The sequence below is a fragment of the Kwoniella dejecticola genome, chromosome 3 (genome assembly GCF_000512565.2).
Source record: "Kwoniella dejecticola CBS 10117 chromosome 3, complete sequence".
NCBI lineage: Eukaryota > Fungi > Basidiomycota > Tremellomycetes > Tremellales > Cryptococcaceae > Kwoniella > Kwoniella dejecticola.
In genome coordinates this window covers 37,227-64,480 of record NC_089303.1, presented here as the reverse complement: position 1 = coordinate 64,480, position 27,254 = coordinate 37,227, and the positions used below count along the sequence as shown (strand labels likewise).

Below are 27,254 nucleotides of genomic sequence, written 5' to 3'. Positions count from 1 at the left end.
CATCGCAGACGGTCAGAAGGTCAGACAAAAGAATAGGTAGCATGATAATAGAGGTATCAATTTGGCTTGGCCATCAGCATAAGTTTCCAAGTGGTCAGAATATCCGAATTCAAATGAGGATCCGCATTGGGGCTGAGGGTCGCTCAAAGATGTTGTATAGCTGTATAAATGTAGAAATGTATACATGTATCCTTGTCTATTCTGATCACAGACAAGAGATAAACCGATTTCTCTCTCGGCCCATTACTTGTGGATCGATCGACATAAAATACTTTATCATCTCTGCTTAAGTCGATTCTACTTGCTGCTTCTCCTATCCAGCACCAGTAAGATATGCAGAAGTACTTGATCTTTTAACAATTGCAGCTTATTGTATGCAGCTTGTCCTCCTTCCTCCTTCCTCCTTCCTACTTCCTCCTTTCTTCGAGGACGTTTCTAACTGTTACACGCAAAGCGATCTACGCTATCGCCGGTGATAGGCCTGATCCTTGACTTATCCTGATCTACAGATAATCAAGTCTTCAACAAGACGACTCGCGAATTGCACTCTTCCATTGATACCCTTCTCATCGTCTGCCCTCCATTCGCCGTTACACATCGTCTACATCACTCGGATTCCTGCATCCTGACCTCAAATTTGGATGAAAGGAAGAGGATAATTATGCGAATCTGATGACTCTAGGTCTATCTTCTTTGATTTCTTCTTCGCCTTCGACTTGATACGCCGCATCTGGGGTCTCGCTGAATTCAGACACTGTATCAAAATTCGAAGACAACTATCAGTCAGGTCTTTTTCCTGTATTCAGTTCGTGAGACGGAGGATCGTCAAGATGAACGCAGGCGCCAAGTGCAGGTAGTGCAAGAACGCTGAATGCTCCACGAGTATTGACGGAAAGGGGGCATTTCAATGCGGACAAAGGACAGGATCGAAGAATTTTTATTGCATGAGCAGGTAATGACTCACTAATATCCACAGCAACCTTCTTCTCCCTCCTTCTTCTAGCCGAGCTATTCGTCGTACTCCGACTATCGATACTCGGCGTAAAGCTTCGTACGCTGCCTTCGTATTCGAATTGTTTACTATTGCTCGCGCTCGCCACGCTCAATTGATCCGAACTAGCATTCCTCAAGCCATTCCCATTTTCATTTGCCTTGGCACTTTCATTCTCGATCCCATGTCGAGAGTGAGAGTGAGGGTATTCATGGATCGTATTCGGGGTAGACAAGACAGTCTCGCCCCCTTCAGTCGATTGGCTATATGGCAAAGTCACCGAGAATGACGGTGTTGGCGTTTGAATTTCGGTAGATGCGATCACAGGGGTGTGATACCTCTGTGACGAATCAACTGAAGTTTCTCTACTTCTACCGATGGCTCCAGTGTTGCTGGAAGATTGTCTAGTTCGAGGCGGTGTAGGTGGTCGGAAGGCTGATGTTAGAATTGCAGGACTATCAGATATGCTGGATATCTTCGGACTAGTTTCGAGTTCGGGAACCAGTGGAATAGGCTTGAAAGCATTCATCAATCGATCTTTCCTTTCTATCATCTCTCCACGAGGTGTGCCAGCGGAGTTGGAGGCAGAGGCGGAGACAGAGGAAGTAGCCGATGAGCTGGTGGGTGGTGGAGCAGGATACACAGACGAAGTAGCCGTCGCGGATGTCGATTCCGATTGGTGGTGCAGTTGTAATCCATCACCAGCGTGCTCAATCCCGGTGTGGGGGTATGGCGTGCTGTGATTGTTCAGACTTGCAGGGTGAGGGGAAGATGAGGTCTCGTTGGGTAAAGCAGGTAATGGCACATTTGGAGGAGGAGCCATAGGCGGTGGTGGAGGTGATAATCCCCCGTATCTTCTAGGGATTATACTATTACTTCCTCCCGACGCAGACGAGGACCAACTTTCTTTTTTAGCATGTCGATGTAATGATCCTCCGATTCGAGATATCGCATTTACCCCTGCACCAGCATTGCCATGGACACTTCCATTACTGGTAGAAGTTGGGGTCGAGGTCAAAGGGGACATCGAATCGGTATTCCCATACTTCATATCCAGATCAAATGGTCCTTTATCCAGACTCTTCGACCTGACCCTTGTCGAAGCCGAAGAGGCCTCAGGCGTGAGTAAGACCGCTGGGCCTATTTGCATATGATCGAACTGTCCGGCCATCTCTTCCACGATGGGAGTCGGGGGTAACATAGTCGGAGATTCTGCTCTTGCCGCAGAGGGATTCCGCTCCATCCCTCCAGAACCCACACTCACGCCCAATTGAGCGTCTGAACGGACATCATGGTGTGATGATGGTAACGGCAGTGGCAGAGGTATTTCTGAGATTGCCGAATTTCGCTGACTTGGTACGACGGATGTTGAGCGGGAAGTGGGCGATTTGATACTGCTGACACTAGGCGAAGAATTTCGTTGAAGATTCAGTTCAAGTGCTAGGTCGTCTCCACGTATTGCATCAGAATAGGCGTTACGTATCGCTTGTCCGTGTCCTTCGCGCTCTGCACTATCATCATATAGACATCAGCTGATGGTTCAGGCAGCGTCCATGCGATGAGACAAGCACAAGACTTAAGAGGGTTTTGCATAGAGGCAGCTAGACTTACCGAATGACAACGGCTATACTCTTGATCTGCCTTATCCATTCTTGAAGTTGATCTCTGCATCATGCACCACCGCAAAATTTAGCTCGAAATCATAACTTCTCGTGACTGGCAGAAGTTTGAGGAAGGCATGCTCACGCATTCCGCATTTCCACTATCCATTCTCGATCACTATCAATTCCCTCTCGGTCCTGCGTCCCTTCTCCATCTCGCAGTGCCATGCCGAGGCCTATACGCATTACAAATTTCCTGCCATTCTCATCCTCGTTCCATACTCCAGCAGTAGATTCGTGGGTAATCATCTTCCTCTCCAATTCCATCTCATCATTCATAGCGCCCGAGGGCAAGCTTGGTCTTCTTCCAAAAGTAGCTTGACTCGAGCCTGATCCTGAACCTATACCCAGTCCAATTCCGCCGGTCTTACTGGGCGATCTCGTATTGACATTACTGGCGCCAGGTATGGAGAACAGATGTAAGTGAGCGATCGTCCTTGATGTCGAAGAAGATGAAGATGAAGCAGAGAGGTATTCGTTTGGATCAGGTGTTGAAGTCGGTGTGGAACCTCCGACTTTGAAAGAAGTCAGGACGAGCTGTTGTGTGATCCAAATTGGTTTCTTACTTCCATTACCACCTTGATAATTCGTTTGCGAAGTGTTGCCGGACGATAAGACGCTTGTCAAGCTCTTGAGGGAAGTCGACTTTTCTTTTTCTGGCATACCTGAGCCTGAGCCCGACCCGAACCCAGAGCCCGGAAGGATTTTTCGGATGACTGCAGCTTGAAGGATTTGAATCGATTGTAATGACGACAGACTAGCCGGGAAGGAAGGTAAGAGCATAGAAACGATATGTGATGATAATTGAGGACTGGGTGGAATAGCCAGAGAGGATCGGTGCTTTGCGTCCTCAGAAGCGTGTAATCGAGTTTGATCTTGATTTTGAACCTCAGCCTTGGCATTGCCAATGTCAGTGTCACCATCGACATCGACATCGACAATTGGGAATTTATGTAAGACCGCTTTGGACAGGACGGGGGACTCGTAGTAATTATCGCTAATATCGTGGCTATCATGGCTGTTCCCTGCCAGACCTTGATTTTCGGAAGTCGCAAATGACGTAGAGGTGATCACGCTGGCCCGTCGAGCGAAGGAAGATATACTCGGTCGTTTTGACGAGGAAGAAGCTGATATAGAGGATCGTGTTCCGGTGGCTGAGTCGGGGGTGAGGTCAGGAGGATGGGCTTGGAACGGTGACATTGATATTGGGGCTAGGGTGTGGGCATGGGTTTGTTTCTGTACCGAGTGGGAATGAGAATGAGAATGGTCAGAGGACGAATACGTATGATTCGAAGATAGGTCGAAAGAATGTTGTCGAGCTAAGTCGAACGGATAAAAAACAGGTCAGCGCTCAACTCTTAGCCTGACTGACTCATGTCGGTCTTTTGACTTCTGGGACTGAGGTGTAAATAGTACAAGCCCAGATGATACTCACATATATCGCTCCTCGTTCCGAAACTATCCCTGCTCCTCACGCTGGCCAGATCAGGCCTATACGGTTTATTATGCCCTATTCCATTCCCATATCCATACATACTCTCCTCTTTCCTATCTTTATCTCTATCTTTGTTCCCACCCAGCCCTCTGAGGGAAGACATGAATCCTTTCTTCTTACCCCCTTGCGCTCCCACAGGTGAGAGTGATACTAAATCATGCTTTGAGGCTGAGGACAAGCTCATACTAGGCGATTTTGTCGAGGAAGAAATAGACAGTGAATCCCTACTTCCACTTCCACTCTTGAACCCAGGTCCTCGAAGGGACATTCTAGGTGAATCCATTCTGGATGAATTGGAGTTCGATATTGAACTCGAGGTCACGTCCAGAACCGATTCCACCAAGGACGGCTCAATCACCAAAGAGGATTTAGCAAGACTCTTCTTATCGTCCTCTTTTGAAGTGGTAGAACCAGTTCCAAGTCTGATAGTCTCGTCCGTAGCTGTGCGTTTCCTCTTATCTTTGTCTTTACTTATATGACCTAATTTGAACATGCCGCCCGACTTTGTCTTTTCAGATTTGACCTTGGCATTCTGGCTGACGTGAGATTGCGACTGAGATTGAGGAGCGGAAGAAATGGCTTCTGGTTGTTGAGATAGATTTATCTCTCCAACTTCCGCTAACAAGTCTTCATCGGATCCAAACGATAGCTCGTCTTCGATACCCAGACCTGAGGGTTGCGGCTTCGGTCGGGGCATGATTAGGTGAGCTCAAAAAAGAGCAGATCCAGCCGGTGAGGTTCAGATAGATGACCGCAGAGCCGGAGAAGCAAGATCTCAAGGTAGGGCGAGAGGCGATTCTTCGAAGAGATTGCAGATTGACTATCGTTCAGTCTATCGTTCGTTCGTGATTGGTGGTGTGACGATCAAGTACTGATCCAGGCCTATAGATCAAGTCATAAACTGAGTAAGCTACGAAAGGGGTCCCAAGTTGAGGATCTGATCTAGACCAAGAAGCTGGAAGGTAGCAAGTAGCCGTGATGAAGAAAGGAATACGATATGGAATAAGGTGATATATCATAGATAGTATGGGGCGTTTCGATCCCAACGGTATACGAGCGAATGATGAATCGAAGGCTTTCTTTTACCAATTCACCGAGTCTTGGAAATCGGAAATCGATTGAATGGGTTATGGGATATGAAACTCACCTTTACCAGTCGTGTATTTCCTATCCTCCAACCTCCTCGGTTGGTCTAAAGACGTATAACGAGATCACTTATGTCTATCCACTCAGTCATAAAGGATCTAAACTGCTTCTGCTTTTCGATATGGTGTGTGTGTGCTTGTTGATGTCTTGATCTCCGAGTGGTTGTGCTAGGTATAAGACATCCAATGTACCGTGCTACTATCTTGCTGTTGTTACGACCGAGACCGAGACCCGTCAAGTCGACGGATAATCCTACGGCAGGGTGGAGAGAGATGAAATACAGTCGAAGCGTGTGTGCAAGTGTGTGTATATCTGAGATCCGGCTCAGCCATGAAAAGATAGTCCCAGCTAGTCGGTATATGATAGACGCGATATCTTCATACCATACTGTATCTTGAAATCCGAAGAGTTGGTCCTGTTGATCTTTCTAAGCATGAGAAAAAGTTCTCTTTCTCTGTCTCTTTCTCTTTCACTCTCACTCTCTCTCTCTCTCTCGCTGGACCAAGGGTGTAATCAAAGTTTAGCTCAGTATTGGACCATTCGTATTATCGTCATCTTATCCTTCAGTCTTCTTTCCGGTTGCCTAGAACGCATCTTTATCCTGATATCCTGATACCTTAACTTTGGTTCCTGGGTATTTAAACTATCTGGCATCCCTTTTCTTCCCTTATGCCCCTCTCCCTTGATTCCGTTCATTCCGTTCAATCCGTGCCCACTTCGACCGGAACCTCATGCATACAGGACAAAGGCATGCAGCACGGCCATGTGATGAGTGCATGCATGCGTCAATCGCCCCACATCGATCACTCCTTCTCTGGTTAGATGGTTCACCTGCTTGTGCTTGGAAGACCGCGCATCAGAAAGAGGGATGACGCGTAAAAATCCAAAAATCCAAAATTTCAGCGGGCACTTGTTCCTCGTTCCTTTTACTTGACTGGACCTCAATTATCGAATGGCAAGCAATTGTCATAGACTACTGGCCCATCTCCCCCTGGTCTACATAGGACGTTTATAACAGCCCATACGCTATACACAGTCACGCCTATCGAACTAGCATTGAGCTCTGTAGCGGTCTTGATGTCACAAGCGTGCAGACTATGCTCGACCCAGCCTAGCTCGTTCCCGCGGAAAGCGAAATGGAGGAGTAAACTTCGATTACCTGTGTGTTAAGAGGTCGGACCAGTTTGCCAAAATACCTGGGCGGATATAAGGGGTTCTCATCGTTGAGAAACCTGTTCTCAACGAGCCTCAATCACAAACGGAGCGAAGTCCATAGACCCCCAACCCAGTTCCCTTCACCTTACCTTACGAATGGCACTTGTTCATTCATTCCAGAACTGGACCTGATTACTAGATTACTAGATTACTAGAAATCACGTCAGTGGCTTCCGAAGAGTATAGTATGAAGCTTAATCAATTGCATGGCGCTCCTCTCTTACGGAACCACATGTAAAGCCGAAGTCAATTTACTTTCTACTATACCTTGAATACAGCTTCCTGCTAATTAACATTAAAATCTTTCAAAGCATATGTGCCTCCGATGATCAATCACGAAATCATGCATACATGGAGGCGATGAGTCCGCTCTTCTGCTTGACCAGTGCAGCCATGATGATGCATACAGGCCTTCGAAATCCAGAATCTACCATCCCACTTGCACCACTTTCCTACCTACGCCTTTCGTCCATTGCTTGACATCTTTCCACCATCCTTTGCTCTCCTCAACTTGATTCAAGAAAGCCGTCAAGCCTCCACCTACACCGAAGTATAGTATCTGCGACCGTCATCATGTATCATGTCAGCCTCCTTTCCGCTGCGAGGTCACCCGTCCAGCTCAACCGCCGACCGCACCCAGCCATGTCGCATTCTATAGCGAGCCGACCTTGGAGACGCATCATCATGGTAGTGTGACTCACCTTCGCAGCTATTAACACAAATCCTTCTCCTTGTTCCCTCAATGGCCGGGACTTCCACTCATCTACAACTTTCAACTCCCCCAAACTATCTTCCAACTTCACTTCCTCTTTCTGTACTATCCCTTCTTGTCCTTCACCTCTCCGCGTGCGTACAGCTTCTCGTAAGACACTTAAGAGCGACGCATTATTATCTTCCGCATAGATAGTTTCAGCCGTCAACACAAGATCATATCCTTCTTCTCCTTCTCCTTCTCCACCTCCCTTTCCTTCTCCATGTCCACCTTCACCCCTCCATTGGTTTCCGCTGCGCAAATCCTTCGCAAGGCCTGACCAATGCCCATAAGTGAATCTCAATTCTACATTCCTCGATTCCAATAACCCCTTGAACGCTTCGATCAGTGTCGGGGTAATCACTAATTGACCTGCATTTTCAAGGTCTGGTAATATGCTTTCTACGTCTTCATCATCTGCTGGAGCGTGCAATGCTTCGGTAGGTAAGAAGGGTATAGCTGCCAGAAGGAGGTTCGGGAGGGTTACGAGGGAGAGAACGAGGGAATTGTAATCTTGTAAATGCAGTATGGTCTTGCCTTTATGCCCGTGTGACTGAACCGAAGCAGAGGAGGAAGCGAGGAGGGAGCGGAGGATGTATATTGTTGGGAGGGCTGTACCGCATCCCACCTATCACAATTATCGTTAACCCATCTGTTCTCCCATCTTACAAGGTCAACCGCCCGATTGACGTGCGCTTTGGCGTGCGGGTCTGACTTGAGAGTGTTTGTCCACATTTGAGCTGAGATGATTCGCGTCGACTCACTTCTAAGATCCGTGCCCCACTCGCCCAAGATGCGACAGCCTCATCATCCCCTACTGAGCTAATGACCTCTACCAGATCCACTCCGCCTTCCCATGATTTGAGCCCACCCTCGTATAGGCCAGGTATCAAGTCAGTCTGCGCATCTACATATTCTTCTCCGTCATCTGTATCTTGTCCTTGTCCTGGCTCTGTCGACCGATCACCTGTCCCATTGTTTATGTGAAATGAGGTGGGGTCAGGTCGATTGTACAATTGGAATCGCGCGTCGAATAAATCCCGGCGTAATAATGGTTTAGACGGCGGGGGAAGGGTGATAGGTGAATAGGAGATCTCTTCAGGGAGGAATTTGACCTAATCCATTCATTACGAAGTGCATCAGATCCAATACAAGCACACGATGATATAGGAGTCGAGCTGACAAAGATCGCACTCACAAGCTCATCAAGCGTTATATGATAACAATTCGTATCGCCTTCAGTTTCAGATGTTTTAGGCAGAGTCGATGGTCCAGCTTGAGCTTGAGCCGGAGATGTCTCAAACGTGATGTGAGATTGATCATTTTCGTCCTCTTCCTGCAAATTTGGAGCATCAGTGAATGAACAGAATCAACAAGTCAGTAGATGCCCCAAGCGCTCATGTAGGGAGAAACCGGTACAAGTATATTCGAAAGATCGCAGTTCTCGCATCCTCGATAGATAACTCACCACTTGGAAGTCAAATTTGAACATCGTGAATACGTGTTGAGGTTCTTGTCTCAGTAAACCTTGTCCAACCAGTGTCTCAGCTCTGATGTGGTAGGTCGCTCAACGTTACACTGCTCTGCAGGATTGAATCACTCGTAGTTGCGAGTACAGCTTCCAACTTTTTCGAACGAAGATCGCCTGCCGACCTCTGACGGCAATCGCCGACGTGGTTTCCTCGGCTAACCAGTAGAAGCGTTCAACCTCGATAATCCTTCTTTTTCGTTTCTCATGATTTCCTTCATGCATACGAGAACCACTATAAATGCACCACTTTGCCAATAGCACAACAATGACCATATCCTCATCCCCTCTGCAGCTTCCTTATGAAGTTCGAACGCGCAGTCTGCAGTCCATGTCTCAAGGTCAGAGGATAAATCTCTCCGTCAAGATATGACAAACGATTTATCCGATGTTAATCCCTGAGACATGCCATTACCGCAGTCCAATGTCTAACTTCTAACATTTCGTACGAAAGGTGAAATTCAGAACGGCTTAGACTCATATTCCACATTCAACCCATACTTACGCAGTCGAGTTGACGTTAATTCCTTAGTCACTCTTTCCTCGAGTTTCGCAGCGAAGCAGCAATAGAAGATCGGTTAGTTCCCGTTCGTGCTTGTGCTGCCCCATGTAGCATGTCGACTTGGCAGGATATAAACAGCGCAGGCTTCATCGAAGTAAGCTGTGTTGACATTGCGGTTCTTCGAATTATATGACGGATCATTACAAAATTAAAACCGACTGGCTACGATGCGGTTGAAAGATGGTGATATATATGTACAGGCATTCAATAGACATCTCCTTAATTGATTTTCTTACTTTCAAACATTACTGATCCCACTCAATTGAATTGTGTATACTGAAAAGGAACAGCTTATATCCTATACTGCAAAACCTGTAAACTTCAAGCAGACAGACAGTTCGAGAGAAAACAAGCCAGAAGATGTCAAAAACAATGAGCTCAATCACAGCTGCTGTATTAGGTCTGGTGATCGCCAGTATAGGTATCACACCCGTCCAAGCAGGGTCGACGCCTTTAGTCAGATCATACGAGGGAAGTTCATTCTTCGATAGATGGGTAAGTCGAAACCTTTATACCTTCAGATCATGTTGCGTACTTTGAGCAACGGCAGGCTGATGCTGGTATGATTGGCGTAGGATTACTATGGCTCTTACGATAACACTACCAACGGGGATGCTATCGTGAGTTAATTATCACAGCCATACTATAAAGGGCCGATTCATTTCGGTCTGATCGAAATCCCTTGAATGCAAAAAAAGACTGGAGCGGTGCTGACAATATCCATGCATATCGATACAGTTCGCCAACAAATCAGTCGCAGACGGAAGTCCAGAATTGACATATGTGACTTCGTCCAATACCGCCATAATCAAAGTGGACAACTCATCGACCGTCGCATATAACGAGAAGAGGAATACGATCAAGATTACGTCGCAGGATTCGTATGAGGTGGGATCGGTATGGGTTTTGGATGCTGTGAGTGCAAGGAACTCGACCCCCTGTCTGCTTTGATCATCCTCCTATCTTTTTCAGGCATGACTGAGTGACGCCTTACAGCCGCGGATGTTCCAATTACACACGCCTTCATCTTCTTGTGCTGACTACATTGATACCTGTTATAGGTACATCTACCCTACGGTTGTTCAGTCTGGCCTGCGTTCTGGTCCTACGGCAAAGGGGCTACATGGCCGCAACAAGGTGAAATAGATACCATCGAAGGAGTCAATATGGGATGGTCAAATCAGATGGCCCTCCATACCGAGGACGGGTGAGTCTCTGTGTCCTTGTATACTCCCGTCCATTATCAAGCCTTTTAACCAGTTCCATTCTCTCTCCGAAAAGTGGTGCTCAATCTTGATCGTCCTCATTGTCGATCCACTGATGCATTTCGTTGTATCAGCTGCGCAATCACTACCTCATCTTCCGCCTATTCAGGCACAGTCAACGACACCTCATGCTATTACTCAGACAACGACAACTCAGGATGCGGCATCACCGATACCAACTACAACTCTTACGGTTCCGCCTTCGCTTCTAACGGCGGAGGTGTATTTGTCACTTCTTTATCGACCGAGGGGATCTCAATTTGGTTCTTCAGTAGATCAGATATCCCAACAGCGATAAGCGGAGCGGATAGCAGCATCGACACAAGTAGTTTGGGTACGCCAAGTGCGTCTTACAGTAATGAAGGATGCGAGATTAGTAAATTCTTCGGAGCGCAGAGTTTGGTCTTTGATATAACGCTTGTGAGTTTCAAGCCCAACCCCCATCTCCTCCTACACCTTCTCCCTGTCTCCAGTGCTCCCTCTTCGGATGTGATCTCTTCCCCAGTCGATCTTGGCTCATGTATCTGTGATTTAGTGCGGTGACTGGGCCGGACAATCAAGCATACTGGCTTCAACCGGATGCTCCGCTTTGACAGGCACGAATACATGCTACAGCACATACGTCCTAGATGCCTCGAACTACGATACCGCATATGTGAGTCCACCCACACTTTTCGCTAAAGTTGCGTGGTTGAGCAGCGCATGGCTGATCTGGTGAATTACCGCAGTTCGAGATCAACAGTCTGAAAGTGTATTCGAACAGCTCATCAAGCTCGAACTCCACTTCTTCGGCCGACAGGAGGAATATTCTTCCTTCTTCGCAGGGGATCGGCGGGCTGGCTTATTTGGCAGGCACAGCTGCTATGGTATTCCTAGCAATATCCTTCGCGTTGTAAGAGGTTCAGCAGAACATCAATCAGAATGTATAGATGCCCAATGTGCCCTCTTCGAAGACCCACAAAAGCGGATACAGTCACATGGATGAAGCACTCAGAACTCCTGCAGTGGTATTTTATCCATTCACAACATTGCCAAAAGCGATGAGTTATCGCCTGGCGACCTCTCCCAGTGACTGACCAGAGGAAGGGCTGGCCGCTACTGTGGCTCACTCGGTGGCGATCTGCCTTCTCTGAGATCCTCCTGCACCCTACAGCTTTCGTCGTGATCTCTACGAACCTAACGAAGCGAAGAGAAAGCAAGGGCAAAATCACCGAGCGGTATTTATCAATGGATACCCGCCTCGCGACTGCGACATACATCTTGAGGTGATGCAGGCGATGAGGTGTCAATGGAGCCGAGGTGTTCAGCTGAGCTCGTAGAAGTCTCAAGTTGGCGCCTATATATACGGCTCAATCGACTCAAAACAGGAATCTGATCCATGCGCTTACCCAGACCTGCTTCGTTTGATTGCTCTACCAAATATTGATTCTACACGACAATTTCACCTCATCGAGCACAATCATAGCCTTTAACTTACTGACACACCTGCACGCAATGGATACGAACTCCACTCTCGCAGCTTACTCCAAGATATCTGAGGACATAGCCTCGCTAGCCGCTCATTACCAGAATCCGGAAGAAACGGTGAATGTGACTCGATACTTGAAAGCACTTCGAGACCAGATCACAGCCAGACTCAACAATCCAGCGTCTGGAAGTCTGTCAGGTATCAATACGAATCAGCCTGGGGTCGGGTCTGAGTCTGGGCAGTTTGTCAATACCCAGAGGATCGATCGGATTGGGAGGGACTGTCAAGAATGGTTCTCCGATCCGAATTCTCCCTCGAACCGTTCGATCTCGATCAACGGATCAGAAGTAAGGTCCGCAATCAAGAGCTCTCAGTCAGCATGCGGCTGGCTGACGATGAACGACGGCTCTCAGATCACCGTGATGCGGAGTGGCGCGCCTGGTCACTAAGAGCACAACCCGCTCAGGTTTGATGGTCTGCCCTCCGTATGTGGGATGTTATGTTGTGTTTAGAGGATTCCATCGTGATCAGGGGCGGTGATACATATTGATTCAGTAGAATGCAGGGAAGTGAAAAGCATGTGACTTCAATGGAACGTCCATCGAGCAAAGAAAGAACAGTCTTCATTTCGATGTTCATCGCCGGACCCTTCAAACGGCGAAATTGACTTTTTATTTCCCGTTGAAGTTTCCAGGTCGACATACCCCAGGGGTTCAGGTAGGAGCTTCGCGAGAGTGCGGCTTGGACAGACTCGTACAGAGAACAGAGCATGCGTTGAGCACACTTCAATGCAATCCGTGGGATAGCGGCCCATGCTTCGCCACTTTGGGATACAATTTCGACTCGTAGTGAGAGTGAGGAGCATTGCTACATACATGTCAGAAGAAGCCAATGGACGACGGCGTGCTGCGTGACTTCGATCCATACAGACTGTGAAAGGATCCCATGTCGCGACCATGACCGATCGCCAGCCCATGATCGATTGCGAATATGACAAGTGATCTAACATGCGAGGCTCCTTCACAGATGCAAAGAATTGCTGTGCTACCGACCAAGGGAATGTTGAAAGGAGCCATTATCAATGGATATACCAAGGACGCATTGTGTCATGCCAAAAGTCGAGGATCCTGAATGGATCGCCCCTGCTTCCTTTGCGAACGTTGTTAGGCGAGACAGACTGGCTCGACTGCGATCACTTTTGTTCTTGAGGATGGCTGAAAGGTTCATTCAAGGTCAAAAATGTCATCGACGATTGACGAGCCGTTGCCTGCAGGTATATAGCTGAGGCCAAATCCCTCCTCGCTATCTGTTGTTTTTCCTCGACTTCATCATCCTTCACCCAACCTTTACCCCCGTCTTGTGCCAACGACAAGCATGAGTGAGCTCGGTACCTGGGATGCCTACCGGCTGGCGACTCGAGCGGTGACCGTACTATCCAATTCCACGAAAGGCAATCTCTCTGCATCGTACTACCTTGAAGCTTTACAGCGTCACATCGACGACATACTGAATCCCGGTCCAAAAGCGGCCGCCTTCTTTCCCAATACACATGCCGATCCCTCTCGCGATGCAAACTCCGGTACACTCCATCTCCAAGCCCTGAGTGCCGAGCGAAGGGCATTGGACGACTTGTCCGAGACCTTGGACTCAAGAATCGAAGCCGAAACAATCCGGCTCTTCGGTGCTGATCAACTGAGGGAGGCCACTCCTTCAGGTGATGATGATGAAGAGGAAAGCTTCGTTTTGCTCGGTGGCGATGATGCAAGTTCAGAGACTCTGGTCCGCCCGGGACTCGACCTAAAAACAAAACTGAGGGACGCTGCTAGCACTCTGGTGCAGTGGACAATCGCTCAACAGGGAAATTTTGGGGGGCCAACAACGATCGAATTCGACGGAACAAATGATACACGTAAAACCGGATTATATGCGATCAGTACAAATCCAGTCACGAAACGCAACAGCACTCAGATCTTCTTCGAAGATGGCCCAACCTGGCACTTGGAGACCAAGAATACGTACGGAGGTTGATGCTGTGCCTCACAGATGTGTCTCGATCCTCTTTGCAAAGCAGCCGTTTCAGATATGAGATGATCAAGCGTTGTTGAGAGCAGATGTCATGGGTAGTCGTGTGTACTAATCGTGCGAGGAGGCAGGGATGAATCCATCTGAGAGGCATCATAAAGATGGTCAATCAAAATCTCACGTCCGCTTTGATATTCCCCTCATATGCATCATCCATATGTCTAGCTCGGCTTGGTGGAAAATCTAGTTGGGAAGAGTTGACACTGTAATATTGGGCGCCACCGCGAAGTGTCACCTTTGCAATAAATGAGCTCAAAGTGTCTCCTTCACGACGATTGCTGGAACAACCGCAGAAAGGCTGCCATGGCTCATTTTAGAGACCGTCCACTGTTGTACCCAGCAAGCAAGCTTCTTAGCTTCTGTTCAGTAAAAAGGAGTCGCAGTGATGAAGTACAGCAGATGAAGGTCTAGGCTTTTCCTTACGTCTTTTCATGTCTTAAAGTTTATTCAGTCCCTCTTTTCGCCATGGTCGCGAGACTCGAGTCTTCCTACAAATCAAAGGTCCCGTTACTGCCTGTTCGCCCTATCAATGGAGAGACATGACAGAGCAAAACGGCCTGCAACGCCCTTGCGTGGCCACAAAGCCTACAAATACTGTCTAACAGCGAGGAGCAATCTTGTAATTTCGATTCATAACACAATCCTCAATCCCTTTCCTTGGACTGGCTGATCATTCCGCGGCGAACTAGTTCTGCCAAGTCTCGCGCATATACATTGCGACACAATGTCAGCCCTCTCGAGAAATTTCGAACACTTCCTTGCGGAATCGACGAAGGACCTAGATTCTAAGTCACGGATCGATACCTTGCTAACGCTTCAGAGCATTCTTACTCAGAAAATTCAGAACGAAACTACAAAAGCTGAATACTTCGCGCGAGAAGCTTCAATCACCGATGCTGCACGTGATCCGTCCGACGACTTTGATTTTGTTGACGTCGGCGAGGACGATTTCTCAGTCTTTCCTGAGATAAGTATCAAGGGCGAATCTGGACCCCACACCCACAGGACTCGTACCATTAACACTGACCACCCCTTGTCCAGTGTTGAGCAGGATCAATTATCCCCAGACGACTTCGTGGTTATGCTAGAGTCTCAAGGTAGATGTCAGGCAGAAAGGGATAGGGAAAGGGATGGGGATGGGGATGCAAGAGATCACGAATTGTTGACGATGGCTCAGCTGATAGTGAACCGGGTCAATCCTTACCAGGCCTCTTACTTCCGAGAAGTCCCTTCAGAATCCGCCGACGTTCCCGACCATGGACACGGATCATCAGTACGATCAATCAAGATCTACCGGGCACACCAGAAGACGAAGAGGACCCCGACTGTGTGATCTGGACGCATCGAGGTACTGAGTGGCGTATCAAACGTATGGATTGGGGCAGTCCTGAGCTTGTTGAGTATTTCTACCATCGACAATTAGAGTGAAAGAAACACGGCTATTTGACTCAAGCATCGCGAGTGAACCATATCATTAGTAAGGTGAGTGACTTAGACAAGTGCCTGCCTGTAGATGGATGCATATGATTGATCTGCAGTACTAGCAATTGCCGTACCAAATAAACAGTACATACATGTCAATAACGTTGAATTAAATGTACGAGTACTGAATGGAAATGAATTGAATTGAATTGCGTTGAGTGGTGATTTCACTTCTTCTATTATACTGACACTGACACTGCCACACCTTCGCCCCCCTCATACGCCGTCTTTCCTCTCAAGAACACCGCTAGGGGGTAACTTCTTTCCTCCATCTTATCCAAGACTACCTTCGCATTCTCCTTCGATCCATGCTGTACTTCCGCCTTGATCATACTTTCGTACGTCGACGGTTCTCTAAAGACCATGTTGGTCGGAGTCGATGTTATAGTATTCGGTTTCAAGTGTCCACTACTAGTCAACAAATTGGGATGATTATTCGGAGCCGCAACTCCCGATATCGAGTCGCCCATCGATTCGAACACTTCTCTGGCCTTTTCAATCCGTCCATTTCGCGCATACCCATTGATCAGCGCATTATACACATACGCCGTAGCCTGCACATTGTCATTGATCATCTTCGCTTTCAAGGATTCTAGATCTTCGAGGGATCCTTTTTGCGAAAGGACATTCAACATCGCTTCCCAGACCACAGCGTCTTTTGTCGAAGTAGCGATACTCTCGAAGATCTCGCGAGATTTTTCGAGATTGTTACCGTGAATACCGTAAGCGGTGATCAGACTGGCCCAATGGGTCCCTTGGACTTTGATATTTCGATCCTGCTGGATCTGAGCGAAGACATTCTCCATAGCTTCCAGATCGATCGGGGCGAGGGTGGCATAAGTGTCCAAGAGGAGTTTGTAAGTGTGCGCGGATGGCGGGACGTGGGCGTTTTGGAGGAGGGCATAGTAATGTAAGACTCGAGCTCGATTGGGTTGCGTTTGAAGGTAGAATTGCATCATTGTGCTGCGACAGACATGGCAGCGATCAGTATGAAATACCCAATGGTGGGGTGCAAGAGATTGTGGACAGCATTTAGACCCGCAGACTCACTTGAAAGGCGGTACTCTAGCTTTGAAATTCGGTTGACTAGCCATCTCCTCGAAAAGCGTCTCAGCAGATTGGGCATCTCCAACTCGGCAACACGCGTTCTGTCACAGCGATAAGTGAATCAGCAAGCTGTATCTTCTTAGATCAGGGAGACGCTGGACCAGGTGAATGGATAACGGAAGTTGTGTAGGCAGTTCACAAAGAGGTAGTTCGGGGGAGGCGAGACTCACAATGACAGCACCATAAGTCACACTGCTCGGTCTGATACCTTGCGCTTTCATATGTCCAAACAACTCCAGAGCCGTCTCGGCCTTTCTCGCCTTGGACAATTTCGAGATGATCGTGTTGTAGAGGTACAAGTGGGGTTTGACACCCATCATCTGGGACTCGTCGAACAGTTCTCGGGCTACTAGCGCATCGTCCGTCGTATCTTTGCTCGAGGCAATCATCGTCGCGTACGCATCCGCCGAGGGCGCTAATCCAGCTTCAACAATTCGCGCACGGTGCATACCGGCTTGTTCGAGGTGTCCCAAATGACAGCATGCAATTAACATCGAATCTTCCACTTGGTGCCATGCCGATGACTGGTTTTCTGGTCGGATCACTGTGTTGAGGATAACTTGACATAATCCGTATAATTCTCGGACTTTGGGTTCATCGCCTTGCCGGCTCAGATGATCAATCAACGAACACAGTGTCGATGTCAAGGGGACTGCATTTCGTTTCAGGCCTTCTTTCACCAGGTTGTAAGCGTCGTTAAGGGAGATGGGAGCGTTTCGGTAGGTGAATTTATCGATCTTGAGGGAAAGCGATTTGTCGATCCATAATTTGTATTCCGGTTGACCAACAGATGGGGGTCCAGTCGCACTTGATCCCGATGAAGGGATCGTGAACCCACTGTCCTCCGAGGCTGAGGGTGAACCAAGCGAGGAGGGTGAAGAGACCGATTCGGCAGTTGGAATAGCAGGTGATTGAGTGAGTTGTTCGGCTTGCTCTTCACCAAATATAGGCGTTAAAAGGTGTTTAGATCGCTCGATACCGAATCGATGAACCAGCAAGCCAATAACGGTTCGTACAGAGACGTGATTTTTGATCAGGGTGATAGCATCGTTGCCTTCTGCTTTACCGCTTTGTTCGATGGTCGATACTAGTGATAACAAAGCCTCGTCGTAATCGCCCTCATTCACTTGGGCCGTTGGTAAAGTAGCGAATGATTCCAAGAGTACGTATAATTCCGGTATCGACAAAGTTGAGGTAGCAGCCTTCTCATCTGAACCTTCAATCGCGGTTATCGAGGTCTGCTCTTGAGTGTATTTGTAGACAATGGTCGAGGCAACGTTGTTTGAGAGCGGGATACCGAAACTAAGGAACTGTCGAGTAAGTCCCAGGAGAACTCGGTATGGTACCTCCGTCTCTGAGATTGCGCTTATCATCGCTTGCAATTTCTGTTCAAGATCCTTGCCGATTTGATCTTGAATCGCACAGGCAGCCAAGGCAGGAACCAAGTCATCCCATCTTTGCGATTTCGCCAACATCGCCAAATGTCTGTTGAGCAACAAGATATCCAGGGGGAATTGAGCACCTCCTCGGCTGAACTCCTTGATCTCATCCAGAACCCTTCCTTGTTCATCGGCAATCTCAGCTTGCGTGGCTTTGGTTACTAGAGCAGTGTATATCCTCCACAGCCTTCTACTGACAGTCCTCCTACTTGCGCTAGTACTATGTTTTTGGGTGGCGATCTCTTGTACTAGGTTCTTGGCTTCATTGATTCGTCCAGCCTTGATCAGAGCATCGATGAATGCTGCAGTGTGTTCTAAAGTCATTCGTGATGGTTGAATCTTCCCCAGGTAAGCGGGCGAGTGAATCTTCTCATTCCATTCCAAAGCCAGATCGATCTCCCCTGCTCTAGCTAGATCCACTATCACCTTACCTAACGTCCGATGAGTCGCCGGGGGTGGTTTAGCGAAATCGACATTTTCGGCTTCGGCGGATGACGACACAGTCGCAGTCTCCATCATACTATCAACGATCTCGAACGCCTTTTGAGGTTGTCCGGCAAGGATGAAAGCTTTGACAGCATGCTGATAAACATCATGACGGATTCCATTAACTCTCCAAGACTTTTCTTTCGGGTTAGGATCTGACCCTGCCCAGCCTTCTTGAGTCTCCGCCTTCTTCGTTGCTTCCTTCTGGAAATCCAGCCAGGCTTCCGATAAGCCTTGAGGATCTTTGGCGACACCGTACGCTCTGAAGATGTATTTGTACAAGGTGATGTTTCCGGAGACTCTCCATCGTTTGGCCATATCCATAATTTGGTTCATGCCCTGAATATCTGGCTGTCCCTCTCTGGACATCGCATCAAGTATCGTTCCGTAAACCACCAATGGGAAACCGACTGAAGAGTTGACTCTCGTTGCCGCTCGGAATAATTTGTGGGCCGATTGTAAGTTACCTTCAGCGATGTACGATTGATACAATCGATCTTTCTGGGACGCCCCTTCAAAATCCCAAGTATCCGCTTCGGGTCCCAGTAACAGTGCTCGCCATTCACCCCATGATTTCTGCTCTTCCCACTGTTTGACCGCTTCGGATACTTCTACCGCCCTGAGGGAAAGCGCCCGGACGACAAAGCCATAAGTAACATTATTGGGGATTAGGTCTCGCTCGAGGATCTCGTTGTATATCTCCAGGATGTCCGAGATGGATTGACCAGGTCGCCTGATACCGACCAAGGCGCTCAGACAAGCATTGTACGTTCGAAGGGAATAATGGTCGGACAGAGGGTATTGCTGGAACAAAGTCGGATCTCCTGGTTGTTGATCATCCGAGAAAGGCGAGACTGATCGTGGCGATCGATAATGTCGAATCAATCGATCAACCAGTTCCGCATCATCGGCATTCCGAGCTTCCATCAGGGCATCATGTATAGCCACTTCTCGAGGATGCGCATCAGGACCAGGTGTTTTACCCTTTCGCGAGTCGGGTGATGATGAGGGATCTTGAGAACCTTGTAATAGAAGTTCAACGGGTGGTTGATCCAACGATGATCTTTCTACAGCTGCAGTAGAGTTCCTTCGCACCATACCAGGTCTTTTGTTCGGTATATCTCGGCCAGCTAAATCCATCAATACCCTATTCGGTTGACCCAAGACTCTCGTCGAGAGCGTCGGGCGAGTCGATACTAGTACATCGGCGACATCTTCCGCTTCTAATGATCGCACGGATCGAGTCGATAGGGAGCGCAGACCGAGACTCGCTCGAGGATGAGGATGAGGGATGCCAACTTGCCATATCTCTACTGCTGATGGAGATCGAGTCAGACCAGCCCGTGGTCGTTGTTGTTGGTGGCGTGTCGGCGTTGAAGGTCGTTGCGATTGGAGACTTCTAGAAGACGAAGGGTCGGAAGAGGGAGTAGGGAAAGCTATTGAACTTCGTCTTCGATTTCGGTTTCGGTCTGACGTGGATGTTGATGTCGAAGGTAATGACAACCTCTCATTTTCCTCCCCATTCTCAAGCTCTAGCACAGTCACTTTACTTCCACCTGCTCTCGCCTCTATCTCTCGTCTGACCTCACGTCCAGGTCCTTCGTGCGGACCTATGATGCGCGTGCGTTTCGAAAGACGGTGTTTGAGCAAGAGAGACGATCGACTCGTGGAGGTTGAAGGGTCTTGTTGATAATCGTCTGAATTCGTCAATGTCGATGAAGGGTCTACTGAGGATGTTTGTGGTAATGACAGAAACGCTCTAGCATGACCCTGCAAGTACCATCGAGGTGGAAAGTGTCAGCATCAGTAAAAATCAAGTGAGCATGAAACATAGATAATTCCATCATTCCGATGATGTAACGATATCATGGTCAAGCTCAGAAGTCAAAACTCACAGTATATCCTCCTCCCGCACCCGCATTCCCTCCGTAGCCATGTCTTCCAGCACTCCCACTTGATCCAGAGGTCTGTGTCGGATTCGGTCCCTGAGCAACGATATTTCCGGATCCGCTATGGGGGAGATGATGAAGTAGTGAAGGGTTCGAGGTGAAGTGCCCTGGACCAGCGTTGGACGATGCCAACGGGTGGATAAACGGTCGCAGGTGGGCTCTGTACAAATTAAAGAGTGTAGGTCAGCTCAATTTCAGGTTATACATGGCATTCGTACGATGAGGAGGATGACATACGTAGCTTTGGTCAACATGGTGATGGGCGGTCTGGTTTACTCTGTGGTGGTCGATGGGGTCTGTAGTAGGTTGCGCTACGAGTGATGAGTACTGTGATACGGCTGTATATTCGTTTGATCGGGGTATCGGGTGTTGGGTCTCGTGTCTCGATGACCTATGCGTCTTGATCCAGTGTGTTGTCTACTTAGACTCGATTTGATGCCTATCGAAGTTGACGGTTTATACTTTAATCTTGATATGCCAAAGGGTGTTCGTAGTCGAGGATAGTAGCCTATATTTTCGATTGGGTGGGTATCATACTTTTTCCTTCCATATACTGTACAGCTGACGTTCTTCCCCCTCCTTGTCTGGGCTATGGTGCTGCTCTACCCTCGATGGTTGTGATTTTATACAAGGTATGCTTGTATGCTTGATTCTCGGACGATTTGTCTACGTTGCGGCAAGAATTCTTTATTATTCAAAATGAATAATTTCGGATACCTCCACCGTGCAATTCCGATCCGACTCATAAGCACGGCGTTATCTCCGCCACTTCGGCGATACCACCTCTCATCCCGCTCATCAGCATCACATCCATGCATAGTGAATGCATGAGAGACTGCCATGATATGCATATCTAAATCAATGACAACAGCTCAACATCGCGCAGTGTCTGCTTCAGGCATCCAGAATTGCCAGTACCCAAGACAAAGGCGACGATGTCATACATGGATTCATCACCATTCAAGCGTAATCTGCTGATTTCACAAAGTACCACTGAGATCGGCTGATCACCAATCACGTGTATCTCATCAAGGACACCTCTATCAACTTCAAGTGATCTCAATCATACCCAAAATAGATCTTATTGACCAAGCAATACTGATCAATGGCTCTTACTTCTTCTTACCTCCCGTGGACTTTTGACCTTTCGAAGCAGTCGATTTCCCTTTTCAATTCAAGTGGACTCTCGTCAGCTCGTTGGCTGAATTTCAGCCCTAAATACCTACATTAATGAGCGACTGACCGTTCGAAGAGGTACTGATTGAAACCAATACAAAAACAATCAGCTCAATAAGCTCATATGCATAGATCAAGGTTTTCTCTTGGGCGTTCTGTCGAATTGAAACTGAAACGGAGAAAGACGACTCACGTCTTCTTATCTTTATGATCCTTCTTCCCATCTTTCACATCTTTCTTCCCTTGCGCAGGCTTAGAAGGCGGCTTATTCTTGTTGTTGTTGTTGTTGCTCATCGTTCCTATGATTATCCAATCGAAGATGGAGCAATTGCAATTGAGAGTAAGAGCGAGGGTAAGGTTCGTTCAGATTCGGAAAAAGTTCGCCGTGTGACAATTGACTGCTGCCCCTGGTTTAGAACATTGATTTATGGGTTGGTGTCAATGCAGTAGAGCTTGACGGGCGGCGAAGAGAGAACGATGAACGATGGATGAGGAATGATAGACGAGCGAATCTTCATAATGAAACATAAGGCAAGGCAAAGGGCTTCCTCGACCCATCCACTAGTTGGGGCGGTAATGACGACGACACCGATCCAAACAAATACAAACGACTCGCGATTGAAGACTATACACGGTCAATGCGCTCTAATTCGAAGTGCGCCCTTGTCACCCAACAGACATAGTAACGATATGGCACGTCATGTCTAGAAGCAGTAAATAAATACACATGACAGAAACGCTTCTCCCTTCCCGGGCATCAGGTCGCGAGGCCCGGCCGTGAGGTGTGAGGTGATTTACGGGCGGATCATCAATTTTGAGAAGTGAAATGAAATGATGACAATTCACTGAAAAGAAAGATAACACGATAAGGGAGATAGCTTATCAGAGCAGAGCAGAATGGAAAGGGGATGCATTCCCCTCGATGTCTTTGTGTGGGTGTAAAAGCGAGCGAGAGTCAGCGTAGAAAACATAGAATCGAGGTCATCAGATTTCATGTAAGAGCTTATTGGAGGGGCTACGGGCGGAACGTGAAAGCTCGACCCGTGCTGTGAGAGCTACATCCTGATCCGGGATTGATTTAATCTCTGCGGGGTCACTTCTTAGGAGTGAAGCGATTCACCATAAACGATGCTAGGAGAAGAGAATAGCAAACACTGGTCATACCGGCGAGGGCTATAAGCTATAAGCTCGTGAAAGTAGGGAATACCACATCCACGCGCCAAAGCAAGGTGTAAGTGTAATCAATGCAATGCAATGCGATTAAAGATGATACATGCGCATGATCGACACGAGTCATGAGAAATGCGAATACGGGTACGAGATACGAGGAGACTGAAGATCGAGATCGATTCGAGGTCGATACAAGTTGATTATTTTCTGCGATAACGATAGTAACGATATGACATCAGAGTCAGCATTTAGTCCACTTGCTCTATTGCCATGGACCGTGAGAGACGGTCAGACGGGAAAATTGAATGACACGGTGGATTACTGTTTATAAGACTATTTGCCAATGTGCAAGAACCGCAGCAGAAGCGAAATGACCACTCACAGATATCATCAATATCAGCTTCCTCAAATTCGATACCTTCCTCTTCCTCCTCGCTTCCCGCTTCGGCGTTCTCTACCAGCGTGAAGTCTTTCAACTCGCCGTACGTCTTCAGATTACGTGCTTCGTCCGCCGTGTATTTGTGGATCACATCCGCTCGGTCGTCTTGGAAATCTCGCAGAGAAAGGAGGATGATATCTCCGACCAAGATCCACACCTACGCAAATGTCATATTGTATAATCAGCTTCTCTTTCCAATTTTGCTCAGAGGTATTTCAGTGAATATCGTGCGGGGACTGAAGAACTAAAGGTCTACAGATACAGAGACAGATGATGCCGTGTTTACGCTGCAGATGGCGAGAGGAACTTCGACCCACCTTCTTCCTCATTTGTCCTCTGATTTGAGCTAATCGAGTCTCGCCATCGAGACATTTGGCTTCCAGTCGACCGTTACCCAGCATCTTGACGACTTGTGCGTATTCTAAGTGAGAGTAAGGAGCAGGTGGTGAGAGTCAGTATGATGTTACAACTTTTCCCTTACACCGATATGACTGTATCCGAAACAGATGACTCACCTTGCCCATCTTCTTTGAAGATCAATTCTCGCTTGTTCTCTCCATCTTCCTTCTTTCCCCTTCTGTTGTTCTTACCGCCCTATTGTGTCGAAGATCATCGGAACGAATAAACCATCGAAGGCAGATGTGGGTGGCGGAATAAGAGTATGATTTCGCATGCGGTAAGGAGGAACGTGAAGGACGGTTATAATGGTGGACCAGGATTGAGCGAGCAAGTGAGGAATGCCAGAATCAGATGAGCACAATCGGTGAAGAGGAGCAAAAAAGAGTATTATGGTATCAGCGTTATGCTCTTCCTTTACGATTCCCTCAAGATATGTAAACATACCTTTCCCTTATTCTATACGTCATGAATGGCAAATGATAAAATGTCAGCTATCTCAGGCCGGCAGCTCGAGGGGTAGGTATGACATACCTTAGGCATTATGTATAGCTCGCTGCTTGGTCAGTCGGAGTTTCGTTAGTCGCTCGTCCAGTATTGCCGCTCGATAATGTCAAGCTTGATGCGGCTTTTGTTCTTGTCGTTTGACTGATTATTTGGATGTATAATCGAATTGATACAATTAATGGTGATAATGACAGCGATGAAAAAGAAGGACAAAGAAACAAAGACCACACCGGATCCGCATGGCAAATTCATGGCGTGCCTATTAATTGCCACCGTATTGTTTTATAGCTATGTTCACGTGCCTAATATATTACTGCTGTGACGCACGAACCCAGATGTTTAGGTTATATTTGATACATACATCTTCATACTTTTATCATCTTCTTACTATATAACCTGCTTATTCACCTGGCTACTCCCTTCATATCTCTTCCCACCCCTTTCCTTCCCCCTCCTCCCCACTCTTTCCTCAGTCCCCTCGCAGCTCTCACCAGAAAATTTCGAGGCAGAATCAAGAGAATCAGTCCCATATCAGGATTTCAGTGACCGTATCCAGTCAAGTGATGCGACCTCCACTTCGATCCACAAGAAATCGATCAATAACTCGTAACAGCAATTCACCAGAATCAGACTTACGACCACGACCCACCCTTGCCGACGTACAAATCGCCCCTCGTCGTAGGCTACGAGACGGTAGTACGAGTACACTTTCATCCGCAAGATCATTGTCTTCATCGGTACGAGGTAGAAGAGGGACCAGCGTTTCTTCTTCTTCTTCAACGTCTATCAGAAGCGCCTCAAGTCGAAATAGGAATTTACCTACCAATGTCCACGCCAACGCCAACGCAGGAAGGAATGTGAACGCCAATAATATGTCTGGGTCAAATATACTTCGAAGAGAGAGCTTAGGCTCTGTCAGTGTATTTAGTGAATCCGACGGTGGGAGCTATGTACCTTCCAACGCAGCTTCTACTTCAAATTCAAGAGAAAGTAGTTTGACTCCTCCACCATCACCTCCTTCTCAGCTTCAGCATCAATCATTAAGTCCGACAACAGCACCGACTACAACGATCCGTATCCGCAATCCAAATTATCATCATCCTCCTGCTCATGCTACTTCGACCGCACCGCGCATCTCGATACCTCATAGACCAGGTCAATCAATGATTGATGTCATGGATGCTTACGAAGCGTCTTCAAACCCACAACGGAATACAATTTCGTCTCAGAACGATCTTCCTGCCGATACAATGATACCCCAGCGTCTGATGAAGCGGAGCACAAGAAATCATTCACCTTCATCGTCCAGTTCGTCTGCTCTCATTGAGGAAGAGAAACCGTTGAGCGAGAGGAGGTATACTGCAGCTGAAAAGGGAAAAGGCAGAGCAGTGGTATCTCCGATAGAGATCGAGTCGTCGGAAGAATCAGGGGATAACCAAGTCGACAATACCGCAGAAGCAGGAGACGAGTCCATACAGATCATTCACGTTGCTCAAAAGAGGAGGAGGAAGGGTAGCAGCGATGAGGAAGAGATATTGGACGCATTTGATAGGGAATTAGTGGCTAGTGAACAGGAAGAGATTGATGAAGAGCATACATTGGCCGGAGGCTACAGTGAGTCCATCATTTCCACTTTGTGCTTATGCATACGCCTGCCGCCGCAGATCATCATTCGGAATGTATAGCTGATAGTTTGCGCGATACAGCTTGTCCCGTTTGTTTCTGTCCACCAAGTCAAGCTGTAATGACGCCGTGGTAAGTAGTCATCCTTCTATGACATCTTCTTCGCGTAGTCTATGCATTGTTCTCCGACCCTTGCCTTCCCGAAATGAGCTGCAACTGACCGGTTTCTTTTCCGAATAGCGGTCACATCCTTTGCGCACAATGTCTTCACTCCTCCTTACTCGCCGCAATAGGTCGTAATCCAAATCCTTATCCGGATCAACACCCTCACCGCGGTGGAGGGCGATACGGTGCGAGGGGATCAGCAGGCGGAAATGCCAATCGAGGAAGATCAACCAGAGGAAGGGGTAACACCGGGCCCAATCAAGACGTCGGCAACGGCGCCAACGGCGGTATCGGTATTGCTCAAAATACAGAGTTCAAAAGATCAGCTCACCTAGTATCTCTACACGGGATCGGCCCGGCTAAATGGACCAAAGAATTGCTTCAGCAGTATTATCAGCATCATCTCGATTTGGAATGCGAAAAACAATTGGTGAAGCAGAATGTGGATCAGCAGGAATGGAATACGATCAAGGAGTTGCAAGTCCCGAAATTGGATGATATCAAAGTGGAAGAGAAGTTGAAGGGGTTATGGAGGTTGGAGGACTCTTGGGTTGTCGAAGGCGAATGTCCTGTAAGTCATCTTAGAAGCAGTCAGGACCAACATACCGTATAACTGTCAACCTCGAAAGACATTTCATGTGTGGTGAAATGTAGCGTGATGATTCTCTTGCAGAGCTGACTTACAGATGGGTGAATGGATTAGATATGTCGAAATAATCTGCCCGGGGGATATGGTCCGCCAGGGACAAATATAGGAGGGATCATACCTCTTCAAGCTAGGTTGTCGACTCATACAAACAGCCACAAGAGGAAGAAAGTAATATAAGGTGCGATTAATCGGTTGGAAGAATTGCACCTTGCGCGCCTGATATCGTCTTGATCGTGATACTGAAGATTCTTAACGTCTTCTTTTCTCGTCTTTCATCTCATATCCGCCCAAATCGTAATGAGCCGTTGCATCAGCATGTTCTCACCAGTCAGTATCATGTTGTCCATGTACTCGCATATGTTGTGGAAGAATGTACTCAATCGACTTGATTGTTGGGCGATACATTCTAGCGGTCTGTGCGGTGTGCTGCACGTATGACGGTATACAATATCAATGTGTATTTGAATGAAATGGTCTATGTTCCATTGCAATCCTCCTCTTC

The 27,254-nt window shown here is 47.7% G+C and overlaps 9 protein-coding genes across 9 annotated transcripts; 5 read left to right on the top strand and 4 right to left on the bottom strand.

Annotated features, from left to right (window-relative positions):
* Nucleotides 1-659: 659 nt before the first annotated feature.
* Nucleotides 660-4,844, bottom strand: I303_102420 (uncharacterized protein; the record flags this gene model as incomplete). The annotated part of the gene is made up of 6 exons (XM_065968542.1): nt 660-754; nt 965-2,502; nt 2,603-2,656; nt 2,738-2,993; nt 3,048-3,971; nt 4,088-4,844. The coding sequence occupies 6 exons, from the start codon at nt 4,842-4,844 to the stop codon at nt 660-662; spliced, it is 3,624 nt and encodes a 1,207-aa protein (XP_065824614.1).
* A 2,091-nt stretch (nt 4,845-6,935) lies between these two features.
* I303_102419 (uncharacterized protein) lies at nt 6,936-8,751 on the bottom strand (the record flags this gene model as incomplete). The annotated part of the gene is made up of 5 exons (XM_018405775.1): nt 6,936-7,067; nt 7,210-7,887; nt 8,024-8,374; nt 8,458-8,595; nt 8,728-8,751. The coding sequence occupies 5 exons, from the start codon at nt 8,749-8,751 to the stop codon at nt 6,936-6,938; spliced, it is 1,323 nt and encodes a 440-aa protein (XP_018264269.1).
* Nucleotides 8,752-9,721: 970 nt separating this feature from the next.
* Nucleotides 9,722-11,510, top strand: I303_102418 (uncharacterized protein; the record flags this gene model as incomplete). Its single annotated transcript, XM_018405774.1, has 7 exons — nt 9,722-9,844; nt 9,925-9,969; nt 10,088-10,264; nt 10,411-10,556; nt 10,689-11,034; nt 11,150-11,269; nt 11,343-11,510. The coding sequence occupies 7 exons, from the start codon at nt 9,722-9,724 to the stop codon at nt 11,508-11,510; spliced, it is 1,125 nt and encodes a 374-aa protein (XP_018264268.1).
* A 598-nt stretch (nt 11,511-12,108) lies between these two features.
* Nucleotides 12,109-12,531, top strand: I303_102417 (uncharacterized protein; the record flags this gene model as incomplete). Its single annotated transcript, XM_018405773.1, has 2 exons — nt 12,109-12,429; nt 12,496-12,531. 2 exons carry the CDS (start codon nt 12,109-12,111, stop codon nt 12,529-12,531), a joined length of 357 nt encoding a protein of 118 aa, XP_018264267.1.
* A 925-nt stretch (nt 12,532-13,456) lies between these two features.
* I303_102416 (uncharacterized protein) lies at nt 13,457-14,110 on the top strand (the record flags this gene model as incomplete). The annotated part of the gene is made up of 1 exon (XM_018405772.1): nt 13,457-14,110. The coding sequence occupies one exon, from the start codon at nt 13,457-13,459 to the stop codon at nt 14,108-14,110; it is 654 nt and encodes a 217-aa protein (XP_018264266.1).
* A 778-nt stretch (nt 14,111-14,888) lies between these two features.
* I303_102415 (uncharacterized protein) lies at nt 14,889-15,497 on the top strand (the record flags this gene model as incomplete). The annotated part of the gene is made up of 1 exon (XM_018405771.1): nt 14,889-15,497. One exon carries the CDS (start codon nt 14,889-14,891, stop codon nt 15,495-15,497), a length of 609 nt encoding a protein of 202 aa, XP_018264265.1.
* A 328-nt stretch (nt 15,498-15,825) lies between these two features.
* On the bottom strand, nt 15,826-20,881 carry I303_102414 (uncharacterized protein; the record flags this gene model as incomplete). Its single annotated transcript, XM_018405770.1, has 5 exons — nt 15,826-16,609; nt 16,697-16,794; nt 16,924-20,448; nt 20,574-20,787; nt 20,865-20,881. The coding sequence occupies 5 exons, from the start codon at nt 20,879-20,881 to the stop codon at nt 15,826-15,828; spliced, it is 4,638 nt and encodes a 1,545-aa protein (XP_018264264.1).
* A 2,102-nt stretch (nt 20,882-22,983) lies between these two features.
* I303_102413 (uncharacterized protein) lies at nt 22,984-24,351 on the bottom strand (the record flags this gene model as incomplete). Its single annotated transcript, XM_065968541.1, has 3 exons — nt 22,984-23,180; nt 23,928-24,006; nt 24,343-24,351. 3 exons carry the CDS (start codon nt 24,349-24,351, stop codon nt 22,984-22,986), a joined length of 285 nt encoding a protein of 94 aa, XP_065824613.1.
* A 527-nt stretch (nt 24,352-24,878) lies between these two features.
* On the top strand, nt 24,879-26,929 carry I303_102412 (uncharacterized protein; the record flags this gene model as incomplete). The annotated part of the gene is made up of 4 exons (XM_065968540.1): nt 24,879-25,929; nt 26,022-26,070; nt 26,179-26,674; nt 26,807-26,929. 4 exons carry the CDS (start codon nt 24,879-24,881, stop codon nt 26,927-26,929), a joined length of 1,719 nt encoding a protein of 572 aa, XP_065824612.1.
* Between the last annotated feature and the right edge of the window lie 325 nt (nt 26,930-27,254).